This window comes from Cavia porcellus, unplaced genomic scaffold (genome assembly GCF_034190915.1).
Source record: "Cavia porcellus strain 051 isolate PalLab524CR breed Dunkin Hartley unplaced genomic scaffold, mCavPor4.1 scaffold_1, whole genome shotgun sequence".
In the NCBI taxonomy this organism is placed as follows: Eukaryota; Metazoa; Chordata; class Mammalia; order Rodentia; family Caviidae; genus Cavia; species Cavia porcellus.
This window is the reverse complement of record NW_026947484.1, coordinates 138,178,902-138,195,729: the sequence shown is the minus strand read 5'-3', so window position 1 is coordinate 138,195,729 and position 16,828 is coordinate 138,178,902. Positions and strand designations below refer to the sequence as shown.

The following is a 16,828-nucleotide window of genomic DNA, read 5'->3' as shown; positions in this document are numbered from 1 at the left end:
TCTAATTCGTTTGGTAGTATTTCCAAGTCTTTTGTCCGATTGCAACTCAATTTTGAAACTCTTAAAAGTATTATACAAAAACATTTTCTTTCTTTGTTAGTGTTCCTTACTTGGCTTAAATCCAGTTGCCAGTGACTCTTTTTTTTGAAATCTTTTTAAAAATGTACTTATTTATTTTTGGTTTTTGAGACAGGGTTTTGCTGTGTAGTCCAAAATGGCCTTGATCCTACTATGTAGCCCTCCTCTTGAACTCCTGGTGGTTCTCCTGCCTCAGCCTCTCAGAGTGCCAGGATTACAGGCATGCAGCACCACACCCAATGCTTGTGACTCTTAAGTCATTTCTCGTAGCAAAAATATCATCTCGTTAATTATTAAGTATTTATTAAGCCGTTAGTAATGTGCCAAGTGCTGTCTTAGAATACTGCTAGTAATAAAGTGACAAGCAAGAAAATGCAGTCTGTATCCTCTTAGAGCTTAGGGTCATGCCTACGAAAAAGCTGCTGAACTTAAATTACAGACACGGTGCAATAAGAGGAAATAACAAGGGTCTTAACCAAGTGTAGGTGGGGCAATTACATGAAAGCTATAAAAACTTCTGTTAATTCCAAAGACAGAATTTTCCTGGGCCATTGGTTTTACCCAAAGGGGTTAGTTATTAGTGTTTTAAAAGTAATTTAGTTTAAACTGTCTTCATCATTCAATCTTTGGCTGTGCTGGTGGATGGTAATTGATTAACTGGAAGAAAGTGACTATGTTGGTTTTGAGGAACAGCATCCAACCTCAATTGTTTCCACCCCATTGAGTACTGTCAACCTAGCATTTCCGCCTTTGAGGCACTCCAGTAGCTACTTTTGCTGCCATTTTCATGTATTTTATGTGGTTATTCATGATTATTACATTGTTATCTAGCACATAATAAAAAATTTGTTTAGTGAGATAGTCTGTAGGAAATTAAGAATCTGTTTGACTTAATATTTTCCTATTTTAGCTTTTCTTTGGCTTTTATATTGGAACAAAGATGTGTGTTTTTACTGAAAGAAAAACAGAAATTTCAGCAAAAAGGAAGACATGTTTTTAAGAAACATAGTATAAAATATAAAATGTTCCTTGAATAATGAAGTTTAAAGGAAAAACAATATTGTCTCTGTCTGATGAGGAGATCAAAGTAAGATCTTTGAAGCTTCCCAATGACTGGTATAAAATAAAAATAATAATCCAGTTTATGCAGTAGTAGTGATAATTGATAATCCAGTTTATGCAGTAGTAGTGGAGTGATGAATACTTAACTGTAACAGAACAAATCTGATAAATATTGCAGTAAAGAATTGTTACATAAGATTAATCCTAAGGTCCTTAGAAACTAGAACAGGACCAATATCAACAGTGATTCTAATCTTCTTAAAGTCACAAGTCCTTTGAATATTGGACATATGCTATAAATTTTCTCTTCATTAAATGTTCATGTACTTTTGCCAACCAAAATCTATTCTTGGATATGAAATTATTTCCAGTGCAGGTTAAAAAATATTTTAAAGATTATACAATTTCAGGTTCGCACCATGGATAGAATTCCATTTTAGATCGGGCAGGAACTTCATTTTTTAAATAATAAACCCAGGAAGAAGTTGTGTGTCTTTCATACCTTAGAGAGTTTTCTTAAACATAAAAAGTAGTACTATACAAGAAAAATAGTGTCCACTATGTATTAAGAATTTAAGAAAGTAGAGCCAAGAAGCTTAAAGAAAGTGAAAATTGAGTTACAGAATGAGAGCAGATATTAATACACACAAACCTCCAAATGATTAGTATCAAGAACTACAAATCAATGAGAAAAAAAGGAACAACCCAGTAGAAAAATGGATGAGTAGAATAGACTTCTCAATGAAGAGAAAAACATTTCCACTAACATGATCAGAATTTCTGTCATCATTAATAACCAGAGAAATTAGACACTGTTTCAAACCCAACTGATTGACAAGTGTTAAAACATCTGGTAATGCAAACTCTTAGAGAGGTTTCACAGCATTTCATTCATTGATTATAGCAGTTTCATAAATTGGTGAAATGCTTTGGAAGAGAAACTTGATGATAGCTCTCAAAACTGAGTTTACCCTGTACCTAGCATTCCATTTCTGGAATTTCCTCAACAGAAATTGTATATAGGTGTACCAGAATGCATGTAAAACAAGTTGGTTATAGCATTGTTCTAGTGGCAGAAACCTAGAAATAATCCAAGTATTCATCAGTGGTGGAGTAAATGAGAAAGCTATGTTAAAAGTAATAGTTATAGTAATCTATTACTATAGAACACATATGAATTAATTAAAAATATTTTTAAAAAACAAAGAAATCACAAACCTGAAATTCCAGATAGTGGTTGGAGACACAGGGGACTAATATTGGAAGGGATTGATCATGTAATTAAATGTAGATTATTGTAAAAGTGCTACTTTTTGTTTGGGTTGGTAGGTTTTGGGGAGGATTACTTCATTAAAAATAATTAATTATATGGCATAGCGAGTGTTTTAAAATGGGCTACATATATACCAGTGACAATATTTTGAACCAAGAATGACTAGTTGTTTTGTTCACTTGAGTTTCACTTTTTAAGGAAATATCTTTAAAGTTCAATGAAAGCCCCGTTAGGGAATGTCAGAAAGTACCCTAGGGATTGTCTGGAAGTGATAGAGATAAGTAAGACAGCAATCCCTGTTGTATGATGTAACGGAATGGAAGCATACACAGCAATAAGGGAATAATGCCTTGTGCTAATAAAGGCAGAAGTTTTGCGGTAGTTGTTTTTACAAAATTTTCTGGAACTTGCTTCCAATCCTTTTTACCTCTGCCCCACCAATCTCCTCAGTGTTGTCTGTATTTGACAGTCTGTCTAGACTACTGTTGCGTTGTTTGTCTGATTTTATCTTCCTTTAGAATTCACTGTGTTTGTAGTAACATGTGTCATATATTTCAGCTTTAAACTCTGAAGTCGGGAATCTTTTCACTTATCTCAGGCCTCAAAAGTACCTTGTGTAAGGGACTGGGGATTTAGCTCAGTGGCATAAACACCTGCCTTGCAAGCGTGGGGTCATGAGTTCGATCCCTGGTACTGATAGAAAAAAAAATGTGCCTTGTATAGTATTCATGTCTTTTATTTATTGAATACTTGGCTTCCTACCATGGTGCAAGCCATACATTTATGCAGTAAAACTTTGACAAATGAACGAATGAGTACATTAAAGTATATGAGAATATATGCGTAGGATATATACACACACGATGCCATTTTATACAAGGCACTTCAACTCTTCCATGAAGTAACTGCAAACTTTGTTATTAACTTGACTGTTAATCTTTTCAAAGTTGAAATCTTACATGTCATTTCTAGCTTTTCACATTCTCTTGGCCAAAACCAAAATGTAGTTCATGTGATCTGGTGTATGGGATATCAGTAAAACTGAATTGATAGATCAGTACAACCAGTCATTAAATATAGCTGGACTTTCGAGATGAAACTGCCTCATTCACTTGTGGTCGCACATGCCACGTACAGTGCTTAGCTGCCTTTCTCCTGAAAATAAACTTTCAGAGGGCAGCTACCCTGTTATCTATGCATTACAATCTTCTGTCATAGAGTAAACACTCAATAAATTTTTGTGGAATGAGTGAAAGTGAACATTTATTTGGAAGACCTGACATTGTTTTAGGCGTTCTCTGCATTTTTTTGTAATGAAGGCATATAAAGTAGTTTAAAACAGTATTACTCCAAGTTCTTTGATATCTTAGCCATTTGTCTAATAGACTTCATTTAATCATAAGAACTTTTTTATTCATGGAATATGCACACCTTTTATTATTAACTCATTTATATTTATCTTGCCAAGTAATAAGATTCTGCATGGTGTAATGGACTCTTTATTTATTCTTTCCTCATTTTAATGGAACCACAGTTCTTTAGGGTGAGGGAAACAGTAATAACTTTGCAAATTTATTTTGTAAGACTTTATTATGATGATTATATCCATTATCTGTCTAGTTATAATCGGTGGTTATGTCAAGCAAGATCTGAAGATCTGTCTGATATTGCATCTCTGAAAGCTTTATACCAAACGGGTGAGTTTAAGAATATAGCAATTTACTCTTTCACTAGTTAAGAATCATACCAAGCATGCTATTTGAAACTTTATTTTTCTCTGTTTTTCCATTCTGTCAGTGAGTAAAATGTTTATGTACTAATGCACAGTGTTTGCCCATCATCCAGATCTTAAAATAGCACACCAGCCTATAAAATTTTTAACTTACGATTCTATATTGCCAACTTGATTTTTCCTATTATTCTTTTTATATTAAATTTTTCTGCTTTAACAGTAGCATGTACTCACTATTACATAACTCAGACCTTACCTAAGTTTATAATGGAGACAGCAAAATATCCTAGCTTACTACTCTTTCTCCATTGTATTTCTTTTTCAGACAGTATTATTAATTTTCAGATTGACTCAGACTTACTTTATCCTGGATCATTAATATTAAAAGTTGTGGTGAACTTAAACAGCAAGTTGTTTATAAAAAGATCCTAACATAGGCTGTCACTGATTTAAAACCTTTAAGAGGTCTCATTGTAAAAGCCACAAAACTAAAAAGTATTGTTTTCTATATTGTTTAAGAAATCTGAAGATGAAATTTGAGAAACACACTTTCTGGTTTCTAACCTTAAATGTGTATAGAATATTTTTCCACTCTTTTTTGTTTTATTGGTTATACACATCAGTGTGTTTCATTCTGGCAGATTCATACAGAGACATAACATACCTTGATCATTTTTAACCCTCCACCATCTCTCTTGCCCCACACCCTTTGCCTCTAGTTTCATGTACTAGATGAAGAGGTTGTATGTGGAATACTTTTTATGAAATCAAAGGCCAAGACAAAGAATGGTTGGAATAGAGTTTGAGTGCTGATTAAATTTTCTCTTTGTAGGTGTGGATAATTGTGGTCGCACTGTCATGGTAGTAGTTGGAAGAAACATTCCTGTCACACTGATAGATATGGACAAGGTATGCCATAAGAAGGTTCTGTTTCACAAATAATGTGTTATGAACAGTAAGTAGAATGTGAATTTAGGAATCAGAGCTTATAACAGGAGGAGAGGCTGAATTGTGTGTCTCTGGCCAGATAGCCTCAATTCTGAGTTAGCATGTATCGTTTCGTTTAAATTAGGGACTTGATTTTTTCACTGTAACAGAAAACAGAAATCCTGGGCTTCTGTAGTATGAGCGCCAAAAACACAGCTGCTTTATTTTGGTTGGAACCATTCTGTATTATAATTATGTAGTAAAATTCTGACTTTTTTGGAGAAAAAAAAAACCACTTGAATATCAGAAGGGAAAAAAACTGGAGTGGTAGTTTCCCACAGTAGCATGATTCCATAATCCCTCCATGTGGAGGGAAAAGAGCCGAAGTAGATGACTCCTACAAGAAAAAACAGTTAAAAACTGGTAAATAAAATATTCACCTTGCATCTGATTTTGATGTGTACTTGTATGGCATCCTGGATATTTTGCTGAATCATTTCATATACAGTAATGAGATTTATGTGAGGTCCAAACCACGTGACAACTAAAAGGTTAGTATTTTCTTAATGTCCTCCTCTGTTTGCTCTGGTAGTAGTTGGATCCCAATCCATGTTAGTGCCCAGCGCATACCTACGGAGGAGCTAGAACACAGCCTGTTTTGTAGGAATCCTTTCAGGCGTTACCTCTTAGTGTCTGCTTTGTAATTTGTTTACAGCAAAGGCACTAGGTCATACTGGCCCTGCCATATTATATCTGTTTTGTTTTTCTCTCTTAGATTTCTTGTAATGGAATGTTTAACCAACCTGAGTCACATTAAGTTTGACTCTTTCCAAGTTTTATATTTGCTACCTATCCTACTGCCGTGTACTGACCAAACCCAATATTATTTCCTCATACACATTATCACTAACAATGCTAAGAGAATTATCCCTTACAGTGAGTCTTGTAAAGCACTATCCATTATATCCTTTTATATTAATCCTTGCTTATTTTCGAGCAATGAGTTTCTGAGGAGAGGCCATAAAGTTTTTGATAGAATTCAAGTGGAAGCTTAAGAATTATTAAAAGTAAACTCAAGGCCATCTAAACTACATAGGGAGACCCTGTCTCAAAAAGACAAAAAAAAATAAAATTATGAAAAGTCTAGAAATTGTAGTACTTCTAAACATTTTTATATCATTACCCCAGAGAGAAAAACATGGTAGTTGATCCAAAAACTGTTTCAAAGGATAGAGACTAATCTCTGTCACTTATGACAAGACACACAGGGGTTATACCATAGAATTTGTGAGAACTGCTCAACATTGAGATGATTCACTTTCCTGAAGATCTTTTTAAAGAAAATTAATACTCACCCCACTGACATGTCCATCTGCAATGAGTGGGGCAGAGTTTAGATCAGTTTTCCTGTCTCAGCCTCTGTGAAATAGATTATTGTGCAAAGTGATCCCTGTTCCTCTTTCTTTTTTAGGCACTCTTATATTTTATCCATGTAATGGATCACATCGCTGTGAAGGAATATGTGCTGGTATATTTTCACACGCTGACCAGCGAATACAATCATCTGAACTCTGACTTCCTGAAGAAACTCTATGATGTTGTTGATGTCAAGTTAGTTGTTTTTCCAAATTATAAAGAAATCACCACTTTCTTGCTTTCAAATGTTAAGCAGTAACAAACATTCTTACCTATTCTGTGAAGGGGTATTTACAAAGATTTTTATCATATATAGCTAATTTAATCATCAGAGAACTTCCTTAACTTTGATTTATTTAGCATTAAAGTCATTTGTGACCTTTTCCACTTTTAAACACCTTCAAAGAGGATTGGAGTGATTACCAATTTTTGTTTTAAAATAACAAAAACACTTAAAAATACATTAATAATAACCATTATTTAATTTGATCTAATAGACTGTAAGTTTATTAAGAAGAATACTGTTTATACTTGAAAAATAGAAGAATAGTGACATTTTTGAAAGGTAAAGTATGTTGCCCTAGGTTTCACAACAGTTGAAGAATATGTACTTAGTCAGCTGTAGAGTCAAAACTAGAAAATTATTTTCGTTAAACTGTATTTCACTTGAGGTGATAATAGAAGTTTTAACTTTAAAATACATGATACCCTACGATAGTGAGATCAGATGTAATGCTTTGAATTTTTTCTCATCCATACATTTCTTAAATAAAAAATGGCATTCTACTCTTTTGGTTGGTATTTAGTTGTTTGTAGCAACGTAATTTCTATAGAATACTTTGGAAAATCCATTGTATAATTAACATACAAAAAAGATAGTAAATTCCCAGCTGTTTTACTCTTCTCTTAAATTTCATTTTAATTAGAAATATTAATGCTTTCATTATCCAGTGAATACTTTTTAGCTTGCTCTGAGTGTGGCTTGTATATATCCAAGAAAGTTTCACTCCACTGTGTCCTTACTGATACCACAAACCAGCTTTTTAACTTGGAATAGGCCTCAACTAGGAAAGATAAAGTATGTTGTTCTCTGAAGGCTTTTCTGTGTAACTTGATGTGACCATATGGTGGTTACTGAACTATTGAAAACTCAATCATACCTAAAAAAGCTAGATGATAAGATTTTTGATTCTGAATTCATATGGCTTGGGTTCAGTTTTCTCCTCTATTATTTGGTAGCTAGATGTCTTTGGAAGGCTTAAGATAAAGGCAGTAATAGTACTCGTTTCACAGAATTGTTATGAGAATTTAGTAGAAGCATTACATTATCTGGGATCTACTAAACTCTATTTGTGATATTATATGGCCATTAAAGTTATTGTTTTGTTTCTAATTTTTGCTATTTTAAGTGGCTGTAATGTTATTTAATTCATGTATCTGATCCCGGATATCTCATCACCATATAAAAAATAATTCAACAAATTTGTTCATTAAATACTAATTTACTTAACTTTCTCTTACCTTTAGGTGGCCCCATTACAACTTACACAAACACTTCACATCTCCTGTAAAACTTAACATTTTAAGTGAAATGGTCTCTTAATTATTTTTCATATCACCTAAAATTCAGTGCATAAGTGAGAGCTGCTTTCAGAATATTTTTTGTCTGTGAATATATTTATGTATTTAGGCATAGAGTTAGTTCTCTTTAATGATGACTGGTTTTAGACATGTTGACCCTTTTGCCTGTTTGTTTTGATTAGGTACAAGAGGAATTTGAAAGCTGTTTATTTTGTTCACCCAACATTTCGTTCAAAGGTACAGTATTTTTCTTTTCTAACTAATTATTAAATTTAAGTGTATTACATGCTCAGGTTATTAAGATATAGTTCATCCTCTCGATTATTGTTGTCACCATTGTGACTGCTCATTGTGACTGCTTTTTTGGTCATCCTTTTTAATTGATCCCCAGCTTGTGCTCCTAATGTCTGTGTATCTCTAGTTTCTTGGTGTGTATCTCTAGCTTCTAATACCTTACAAGGGAAAGATGCTTAGAATAAGTACCAAAGGTTGCATTTGAATCTAAACATTTTAATTCTAATGTTCACACTTTTATCTACAGGGGGTCTTTCCATTTCTTCAGGAACTTTTCTTCAGCAGTTAGTATCTTTCTCTTTTCCTACTTTGCTGGATCTAAATCACCAACTCTTAAACATGCCGTGGCATCTGTTTCTGTCTTTTTATACAGAATTTTTTAGTGTAATCTATATCCTATGCTCACCGTCTTTATTACTTATGCACCTTAAATCTCTCTAATCTTATTCTAATCCCACAATCCCAGCTGAAGTTGTTCACACCAAAGTCACCAATAATCTGTTTTATTAAATCCAGTGGACACTTTCCTGTCTCTGTCTTACCTATTTCCTTACAGCCTGTTGTGGTTAGTCAGTTGTTCCTTAAAACAATCTTAGCTCCTTTGAAACTTACTTGTCTGGTTTCCTCTCTTAACTGCTCCTTCTCAGTTGTGCTTGTGTCTTTCTCTGCTGACTCTTTGAGTTGTTAGTGTTCCCAAGGCCTCCGCCCTCAACTTTTGTTCTGTAACATTTTTCATTTTCATATCTTTGTTTTAGAGGTCCTTATAATATTTCTAGTCCCCAAATACATCTCTCTGTACTTCATCATCTATAAAATAGGAATAATTTTAGGGGTTAATAGAAGAATAAAATGACTTAGTATATATAAAGTATTTTAAAAATTACTTAACATAGAATAAACATTCAGTAAATATTTGCTGTCACCGTTATTACTTCTAGGGACTAGAACTGTGTATTGAACTGCTATGTTAGGTATCGTGATGCCAGTATCATAGACTCCTGAAGTTCAGCATCTTAAAAACAGACCTATTCATGTCCTCTTCCCCAATCTGACCCCAATATGCTTTTTGTATTCCCCATCTTAGTAAATAGAAGCTCTGCTTACCCACATGCCTAAGCCAGAAACTATGGAAGCATCTTTGAATGCTTCTTTTTTCATAGCTGCACATTGCATTTATTCTGTGTGCGTATTTCTGTTGAACTCTGTGTCTGTGACTTGACTTTCCGCTGCCTCTACTGTGCTTCTCATTGCCGCCTTTTACCTGAAGTAACACCGTAGGTGCCAATTTTTTGAGTTCCGGTGGCACAGTTGGTCCGCACTGGCACTTAGGTCACTGTTTCAGGTTGTCCTGCCTCCAGTATTGCACTGTTCCAGTTGCCTTCAGTCACATGTCATGAAATTTTCTTTAATAGTTACTATTAGTGGCCTACACTATTTACTATAGTGATCCTTTGCAAATGTTTGATGACACTTGGCAAAAACAAAAAGGAATCTGAGCATATGACTTGCTTTAGACTTTTGTGCATAAAAAGTCATCATCAATGAAATAGGGATTTAATACTTTAGCTGTGTTAATGAATAAAATCACAGAGTACAACTAAAGACAGATCTCTGGGATCAGAAAAGGAGACCAAAAGAAATAATCTGAAAGTTAGTAGTAGAACCCTGTAGATTAATGCTGAAAAAGCCAATGAAGGCAGAATGATTAGAGGTGGTTAGGAATGGTCATTATTTTGAAGAACTGTGCAGAAATTAAGACACTTTCCTCATATTTCATTAAGAGATCAGTTCTCAACCATCTGGGAATGGTTTCCACTGTAGGATTTGTCATTTATATGATCATTACTTCTCATTTATTTGCCAGGTAAAGTATTGTGAATAATTCTTTCAAAAGTTTCTGATTTCCCTTTCGTCTCCCAGCATCAGAAAAACTTAATAAATGATAAATAAATCCATACAGAATGAATATATTCAATGATGGTTATGCTGACTACCCTGATTTGGTCATTATACAATGAATACAGGAATTAAAATATCACATTATTGTAATTGTCATGTCAACTAAATAATCTTGAAAATATAGGAACACTGCTTAGCTAGGCTCTTTTAAAAAGCATATAACATGAACAGTCTGCTAAACGAAGGCCTTTTTGTACTCTTGGTTCAAGTAAGTTATGATTACGTGATCTGCTCAGACAATATTTGTTAACTTATCCAGTGTTTTCCATAGGTGACTAATTTTTTCTCTAGTGCTTACAGAAGCAGTGTTTAACTATTTCCATAGAACTCATCATTTTTTTGTTAGCTCAGTAACTACTGACCATCTTCTTTAATGGTAACAAACAAAAGGGTTAGGTTAGTCTCAGCACTTCTATTTAGCATTATATTCAAATTCTAGTCTGTATAGTATAGCAAGAAAAATAAAAGGCATCTAGATTAAAAGAAGACCACCTATGTGGAAAACTCTGTGTCATAGTTACATAAAACCTATTTAGAACTAGTGAGTGAGTTTGATAAAGATTTCAGGGTATAAAAATCAATATTCAAAAGTTTACGTATATATTAGTAGCAAACTTTAAAAAGCAATATCTAGGCATCAGATATTAAATACTTAGGGATCAATCTGACAAAAGTTGTGAAGACTTGTTATATACTGAAAAACTTCAAGACAAATTTTTAAAAGCCTAAATAAATGGAGACGTATACTGTCTGTGTATTTGAAAGATTTAATATAGCTGTCAGTCCTTGATAAGTTATTCAAATCTCAACCAAAAGTTTCAACAGTAATTTTTTTGAATAGTTGGCTAATTGATTCTGAAATTTATATGAAAATGTATAAAATTTAAAGTAGTCAAGCAACTTTGGAAAAGAAAGAATTGAGCAACTAACACTATCAGCTTTGAAATCAGACTACCATGTTGTAAAGAAAAATGAGGAAAGATAACCCTGGATCTGTAAGTGATTTATTTTGATTGGCTTCAAGAAATATCACGACCCAGGTATTAAGTGAAAATATCTTAGTTCCTAAATGTTGGCAGAAATTATCCTTTCAGTTTCATTTGAAAATTTGAAGTTTGTGAGATTTGCAGCCTATTAGTCATTTTCTGAATACTAGTTATTGTATCAAATAATGCCATGATTTTTAACTACAGCTATAGTAAAAATCATATATTGCAGTACAATGTGTTATACATGTAGGGGCATATATGTATATAATGAAACAATTTCTTCAAGCAGAACCCATCCTTATTATAGCCTCTAGTAATTGTTATTCTGTTTTATTTTTATAATGTTAATAATCTCTTACACTGATTGAATAGTTCTCTGATTTCTCTGATGAGCTACAAACTACAGTTTGAAAACACTCATAATATTTTTAAATACAATTTTTATAAATATTCAAAAGCATATTTGAAATTTTTTTTTTTTTTTTTTTTTTTTTTTTTTGCATGACCACTAGTTTAAATTTTTTTTCTCTTCTGTTAATCAGGTATCAACATGGTTTTTCACCACCTTTTCTGTCTCAGGACTGAAGGACAAAATTCACCATGTGGACAGTCTACACCAGCTGTTTTCTGCCATATCACCAGAACAGATTGACTTTCCTCCTTTTGTCCTTGAATATGATGCCAGGGTAAGTACCAGGAGTTCTTTCTACCCTGTGTAGTATGTTGAGTATTGGTGTACTATGTGGCAGTTTCTGTGAGCACAGCATCCTATTGTTACAAGATATTATCAATGCAGTTTAAAAGTTTTAAGCTTGATGATATTCATTTAACATTTTTTTACAAAAAAAATATAGGAAAAAGCTTTGTTTCAAGTGAAGTTTTTCCCCAGATAAACATCTCAATAGGAGAGTTTTCTGTTGTGAGTTTCGCCAGTCCTTGGTTATAGTTTCAGCTTTCTACTACATTTGAAACTCATACCTCTCTCATAATTTTCTTAATTTGAGTAGCTTTTTAGCTACATAAACAGAGCCAGAAGATTGATTAGTATCCATTTTCAGTACTACTATAACCAGGTAGCCTATCTTAGTAGTCTTCACCTTGCTAAAAGTTTTATTTTTCTAAAAGTATATGCAATGTTTTTAAGAACATCAAATAATAATCTACGTGTCATTGTTTATAGATACTACATTTATAGATCTGTTATTTAAGCACTAGTCAAAGAACTAGTCTTGAATTTCATCAAAGTTCTGTTTGTGTTTATTCACAGTATTACCTTACCAATTTTTTAAATGAATATTTTGTTAAAAAAAAACCTCATCAAGCTCATTACTTAGCTGTCATAGATTACATATTTTGTATCATAGAAGAGATTGTATTTGCAAATATTCTCTCCCGATTATTATGCAACGTATATAAAATCAACCAAAAACCTGCAACCCACTTTGTAATGTTTCTCTGACTTCAGCTATCATTTCTATTCCCCTGTATGGAAAAGAAAATGTTCACTGTGTCTAATGGCTAATAAAATTTCATGTTTGGTTGTTGCACTGAGAGAATTTGTAATTGGAGTAGTTGGAGCATAGATCCAAAGATTGCTGAATTTATTGGAAGGGAAAAATGATATCCATTGTGTTTACTGCAGGTGGCTGTAGTAGAAAGTGCCCTTGTTGTCTTTGGATACCCTCCCTCTTCTCATAGTGCCTTAAAAACAGCAGGAACTGTGAAAGGTACTAAGGAACATTTTGTTGCCACATATCCGGAATGACAAAGTGCTGGTTTTTAAGCCTGTGCACTCCTGTATACTGACGGGTCCATAAGGTAGACTCCATTAAATAGGAGTTACAACGCTACCATAATTAAACCTGGTTTTGTTTTGTTCGGGTATTCCTTTTAGTTTTCTGTTATATTGTATTTTAGATACAGAAATGATAAGGTAATTAATAAAATTAAATACTATCTAGGCTAATAATTGGCCTAGATAAAACCGTCATTTTTTACATACACTAGAGTTCTTTAAAGTTGAAATTTTAGACTGTCTGTGTACAAACACCAAGGAGAGGCATAAAAATGAGGAAGAAACCAAAGATGCTGTGATACGGGAGGAGTAGATAGATGGCAGCTCCTTAGATAAGGAGACTTCATGTTCCGTATTGTGAGGCTTTGACTTTGTAGTGAGTGGAGAAGGTGTTGTGGTAGAGGAACGCCATTGTTATGCTCCTGTTTAGAGGGATGACTGACCAGAGAAGGATGTGTTTTTAGCAAGGACAAATAAGCCTGGTGGTGAAAGTAGAGGAAAAACAGAACTAGAACTAAAGTAATGGTAGTGACAGTAGCAAGGTCTTGAGGATTTTAAATTTAAAATGGACATTGTAGAAAATAAAATTGCAGCATTTGGTAACTGGCCATTAGGGATGAGGCAGAAAGTAAGTACTTTGGGGGGAAATTGGTGGGTGGCGTTGCTGTTACCTCAGAGAAGTGGTAGGAAGGAGAAGCATGGGGGCTGGGTAGCAGGGCAGGTATGTTTGTTTTGTAGCAAAAGTGTTCCCATGTGACATTGATGTGAGACACCAGAAGGCTCCTGTTACCTTGTAAGGAAATTAATGGAAAAACTAAAGCTATGATTGGAGGGGTAAAAATGAACAGAATTGATTGATTTTATCATCATGTTCATTTGCCTCTTGCACATAGTAGGATATTTGTTGAAAAGGTGTAGTAGTATTGTTAATAGCAAATTTCAGTGAGCTCAGAAAAATCCCATTTGTAGAACTTAGGTGACAGAGAAGAGCAATGTAAGTGTCCTAAGGGTTAAAAGGGATCTTTGAATATAATTAAAAGGTGATTTTCATTTATCTCCATAAAAATGATTGTGAGACCATGCCAGAAAAAAAAGCAAGTCAGCAATCTTGTAAATATAGTTGAAGAGTACACAGCTTTACCTGGTATCATGATGTTCCTTAAATTTCCATGATTGTTTTCAGAAATAGATAAAAATATTTGATTGCTGTGCAGCCTTTAGCACAGTGTAAGATTAACCAAGAATCTATTTCATGGCATGGCATGTTAGACTTGCTCTTCTTCGTTTAGCATAATTCAGTGCAGATGTGAGAAATGTTAGAAAAATATGGTAGTAGAAGAGAATAAAAGTTTCTTAAAGACAGTAAACTGTCCTTTTCAGATGAACTTAGATTTTTTCCCTTCAGGAACTTCAAATGCAGATTCCATGCATAGTGGAGCCAAAGAATTAGTGACAGATCTTGATAAGGAGTGCTAAGTTTTTTAGAAAAAGAAATCATTATGTTTTTCCAGGTTTCCAGAAGTGTAGCCAGTTCTAATCTCTTTTTGTTTTTTGGGGGAGTATTTTCTTTGTTTTTGATACCTGCTCAGATTTGTAATCAGAAAGTAAGTTTAAGTTTCTCTGCACATGCTCTTTTTTCTTGGTCATGGTGCCAGGATCCTTTCCTGCTGTAGAGCATCTTCTCTGAAGAATGCCTGAGCTTCTGACTCACTTAGACTCTCAGCTAACATTTAATTGTCTACTGTGTTCAAGACCGAGCAGGGTTATCGTTTCATAAAACTTAATGTAACATAGCTATCTACTTTAATTCTTCTTATTCTTCATTCCTATTGTCTTACATTAATGCTAAGCATTCTGTTTTCGTGCTCTACTAAAAGCCAAGTTCCTTGTCAAAGAAATACTTGCTTAATAATGAGAAACCAGTCTTAAGTCTAATAAATCTAAATTAGCATCTTTCTACCCTAAAGTTAACTGGTTTAATTTTTATTAAGATAAAACTAGCCAAAGTGGGAAGCCGAAGAATTTCCCTGTATAACAGTTTGTTGCTTTCTGCATTTTCTTTTTTTCCCTTTTTTTTTTGTCTTTTTTATTTTTTTTTTGTTTTTTATCGGTACCGGGGATCAAACTCACGACTGCCTGCTTGCAAGGCAGGCGCTTATGCCACTGAGCTAAATCCCCAGCCCCTGCTTACAGTTCTGGCATTCAGTTCTTCATTTGGGTCTGTAACTAAATTCTCTTAAAATTCTAATTGTTATGAGCCATGCCACTCAGGCATGTCATGAAGACCAGTTTCTACCAAAACATTTAGTGTTATTCAATTCCTCAATGATCACTTTTGTTGTTGTTTCATAACTATGTTAAAATTTAACACACAGTAAGACAATACAGTCTAACAAAAAAGAATCAGTGTTATATTCAAACTGATTCACATTTAAATTCAAGCTCTGCTGGTTACTGGCTAAGTGACTTTACATGAGTTATAGAGTCTATATATTGTATCTTAATTTTCCTATTCCATAAAATGAGGGTGTGACCTTTGTCATAGCATTTGTAAACATTTAAAGGGAGAGTAAAAAATGGAAAAATAGTGACTTTAAGTTGTCTGGCATATAGAATATTTATTAAATGTTAAAACATATTATTATCTTTACTGTCCCTCTTTACTTCACACCTCTCAGACTCTTTCCGGTGGAAGCATTTTAATGGCCAAGAGTCTGCTCAGTGCCAGACATCTAGATATTTCATAGCTGCTATATTGCTGACTGTAAGCTCCTTTCTTTTACATTCTCAGTTAAACTGATACTGTTACTTAGTATTCTTATCTTTTTCTTTCCTTAGGAAAATGGGCCTTACTATGCATCTTATCCTCCATCGCCAGTTTTGTGATCTACCATCTTCCCAGCGCTTCTTGGTTCCAAGGGTACCACTTCAGCCATGAATCGCTGCCTATTGAAGTGATGTTCATTTTTGCTGTACAGATCCAGAGAGCTTTTTGTCCCCACCTCTCTGGTATTTTTTTATTGACTATATATTTTCTGGCACATAAACAACCTAAAACTGGTAGGCCATTCTGAACTGCACATTTTAAATTTGTATATTTGTATCAAAAGGAATGTTCATTTGTAGTATGTTGTTAATAGAAATTGGGGGGCAACTTTTGAGTATCTTCAGTTTCCTGAAGGACACTGGCTTCTCCATTATACAAGCCAACAACACTGTTCATTTCTTAAGCATTGCACGCTTCCTTTGTATATTTAAGTGTTTCTTGAAATATATAGACCCAATGGATGCCGACCAGATGCATTGTTTACTTCAGATCCGGATGTCAGTACCATTTACATCTGATATAGGTAATCTGGTTATAATATAAGAGAAGTGTCCTGGACCAAGAATATGGAAATCTACCCTATCAGAAACATAAAAATCATTAGCAAAATACAGAGTTTGCAGTTTTACTATACAAGTTAAGACTATGATTAAAGTATTAAATTTCCTTGGATTATACAGCTCACTGCAATCACACTGTTCTGATCTCAGTGATGTGGAGAAACAGAATGATTTGTTTTCAGCCCTTTTCCTATAACCACGGGTGACTTGGTCTCTTATTCAAAAGTACTGCACGTGCTGTGAAGAGAGTTACTGAAGACTCCATCACTGAGTCCTTGAAAAGTACGCTGCCTTCCCAGTGTCGTGAGTGATTTTGCTTGGCTCAGAGTCTCTTG

At 33.9% G+C, this 16,828-nt stretch overlaps 1 protein-coding gene across 3 annotated transcripts in view; it reads left to right on the top strand.

The window, feature by feature from the left end:
• The window catches only part of Gdap2 (ganglioside induced differentiation associated protein 2), a 43,701-nt gene extending 27,159 nt beyond the window's left edge, over positions 1 to 16,542 (top strand). For 2 of the 3 annotated variants that reach the window (XM_003479031.5, XM_063256299.1), the window contains 6 exons: positions 4,034 to 4,110; positions 4,978 to 5,054; positions 6,544 to 6,683; positions 8,252 to 8,306; positions 11,854 to 11,997; positions 15,945 to 16,542. In XM_003479031.5, coding sequence (XP_003479079.1) covers positions 4,034 to 4,110; positions 4,978 to 5,054; positions 6,544 to 6,683; positions 8,252 to 8,306; positions 11,854 to 11,997; positions 15,945 to 15,992 — 541 coding nt within the window. In that variant the 3' untranslated portion in view covers positions 15,993 to 16,542. Of the gene's footprint in view, positions 1 to 4,033; positions 4,111 to 4,977; positions 5,055 to 6,543; positions 6,684 to 8,251; positions 8,307 to 11,853; positions 11,998 to 15,944 lie in introns of those variants that run through there. The other variant, XM_063256301.1, reaches the window with a different exon arrangement.
• The last annotated feature ends 286 nt before the right edge of the window (positions 16,543 to 16,828 follow it).